The sequence below is a fragment of the Bombus bifarius genome, unplaced genomic scaffold (assembly GCF_011952205.1).
Source record: "Bombus bifarius isolate JDL3187 unplaced genomic scaffold, Bbif_JDL3187 scf7180000010152_frag, whole genome shotgun sequence".
NCBI lineage: Eukaryota > Metazoa > Arthropoda > Insecta > Hymenoptera > Apidae > Bombus > Bombus bifarius.
This window is the reverse complement of record NW_022885540.1, coordinates 1-2,004: the sequence shown is the minus strand read 5'-3', so window position 1 is coordinate 2,004 and position 2,004 is coordinate 1. Positions and strand designations below refer to the sequence as shown.

The 2,004-nt window shown below is 50.0% G+C and overlaps 1 protein-coding gene across 1 annotated transcript; it reads right to left on the bottom strand.

Annotated features, from left to right (window-relative positions):
* Positions 1-623: 623 nt before the first annotated feature.
* Positions 624-1,848, bottom strand: LOC117216099. Its single transcript, XM_033462619.1, has 2 exons — positions 870-1,848; positions 624-778 (listed from the first exon to the last, which is right to left on the bottom strand). The coding sequence occupies exons 1-2, from the start codon at positions 1,846-1,848 to the stop codon at positions 624-626; spliced, it is 1,134 nt and encodes a 377-aa protein (XP_033318510.1).
* Between the last annotated feature and the right edge of the window lie 156 nt (positions 1,849-2,004).

The window sequence follows — 2,004 nt, the reverse complement described above, 5'->3', positions numbered from 1 at the left end:
TTTCTCTAAATCGGGTTGAATTGGCAGTGGGACAAGCCTTTTGACGGCCCGATCCAAAACGCTCTTTGCCGTCTGAACTGTAGCTGTCCGGATGACACCATCGGCGCCTGGATGAACCTTGATAACTCGGCCCAGAGGCCAATGCATGGAGGGAACGTTGTCCTCTCTGAGGATGACGATTGTGCCCTTTTGGATGCCGTGTCCACCCTTGCTCCACTTATTGCGGTTGGTTAGCTCGTTCAAATACTCCTTATGCCAGCGGTTCCAAAAATGCTGTTTAAGCTGTTGGATATGCTGCCATCTGGAGAGTCGGTTCGATGGAATGTCTCTGAAATCTCGATCACGTAAGCACATTAGTGAATCGCCAATGAGGAAATGTCCGGGAGTGAGGACTAGGAGATCATTTGGATCGGTGGAGATAAGAGTTAGCGGGCGGGAATTGAGGACTGCTTCTATTTCTATGATAAGAGTATTCAATTGTTCAGAGGTGAGTAACTCGTTGCCGGCTACACGACTGAGGTGGCGTTTAAATGACTTCAGCGCTGCTTCCCATAGCCCACCGAAATGCGGTGAATGAGGGGGAATGAAGCGCCATTCGATTTGTTTGTCGGCTAAAAATGCGGTTACTTTTTCTTTGTGATCGTCCGATTGTAATAAATCATGAAGCTCTCGTAATTCGTTGCTTGCTCCTCTGAAGTTGGTGCCGTTATCAGAATGGATGGTGGAGCAATACCCTCGTCGAGCGATAAATCTGCGAAGAGCGGCGATGAAGGCTTCGCTAGTGAGATCGTCAACAAGCTCGATGTGTACCGCTTTAATTGCTAGGCATACGAAAATGGCTACGTATACCTTTATCTGACGACGGTTACGATCTCGTTTTTCTTTGATGTGGAACGGCCCGCAGTAATCGACGCCGACGTTTGTGAATGGGCGAGATTCCGTTACTCGCGCCTCCGGCAGATTACCCATCACGTATTCTACCGGCGGTGGTTGAGCGCGGCAGCAGCGGACGCAGCCTTTGATCGCCCGCCATACTTGACTTCGACCGTCGACGGGCCAGTATCTTTGTCTTACTGCGTATAACGTAGCCTGCGTTCCGGAGTGCATGTGGATCTTGTGCTCGTGTTCTATGATGCGTGTTGTAACGGATGACTTAGGTAATACTATGGGATGTTTCTGGGCGAAGGTCATCGACGAATGACTGAGTCGACCCCCGACTCGCAATATTCCTTCCTTGTCTATGAACGGATTGAGTCGGGTGAGCTTACCCTTTATCGCCGCGTTCCGATCTTTTTGGAGTGTACGAATTTCCTCGGAGAGATGGATGTTTTGCAACAATTTTATCAGCTTATTGTGCGTTATGCGTAATTCGGTAACGGTTAGGGGTGCCGCTCGGTTCTTTTTCTGTTTCCAACGGAGGCAACGAGCTATGATTCGTATCAACTTGGGCCAGGATGAATACCTTTGCAACAAACTGTAATCGGCGGGGTTTGCGGACAGACAAATCGCCCCTTTCTGCTCCGGTAGTTCAATTTGCGGTGTTAGATCCCATGTCGGCCAATAGCCTTCCGACTGGTAGAGCCATGCAGGACCGTGCTGCCAGATGGTTGGGCGCAGAAACTCTTCGGGTGTTTGGCCGCGTGATATTAAGTCCGCGGGATTGTCGTCGGTAGGAACGTGGCGCCAATCGCGGATGCTGGTTTTTGTTTGAATTTCGGAGACTCTGTTAGCGACGAATGTTTTAAGGGTGTGAGGTGATGTATTGAGCCAATGGAGGACGATAGTGGAATCGGTCCAATAGATAGTTCGAGTAATTTTATGTGATAGGGCTTGTTGTACTGTCGACATCAGGGACGTAAGAAGGAGTGCTCCGCTCAGCTCGAGCCGAGGAATGGTCTGGCACTTGAGGGGGGCGACTTTCGATTTTGCGGTTAAAAGTTGGGTCCAAACACGGCCGTTGGTGTTAAGGGTTCGGAGATAAACACAGGCTCCGTAAGCCTTTTC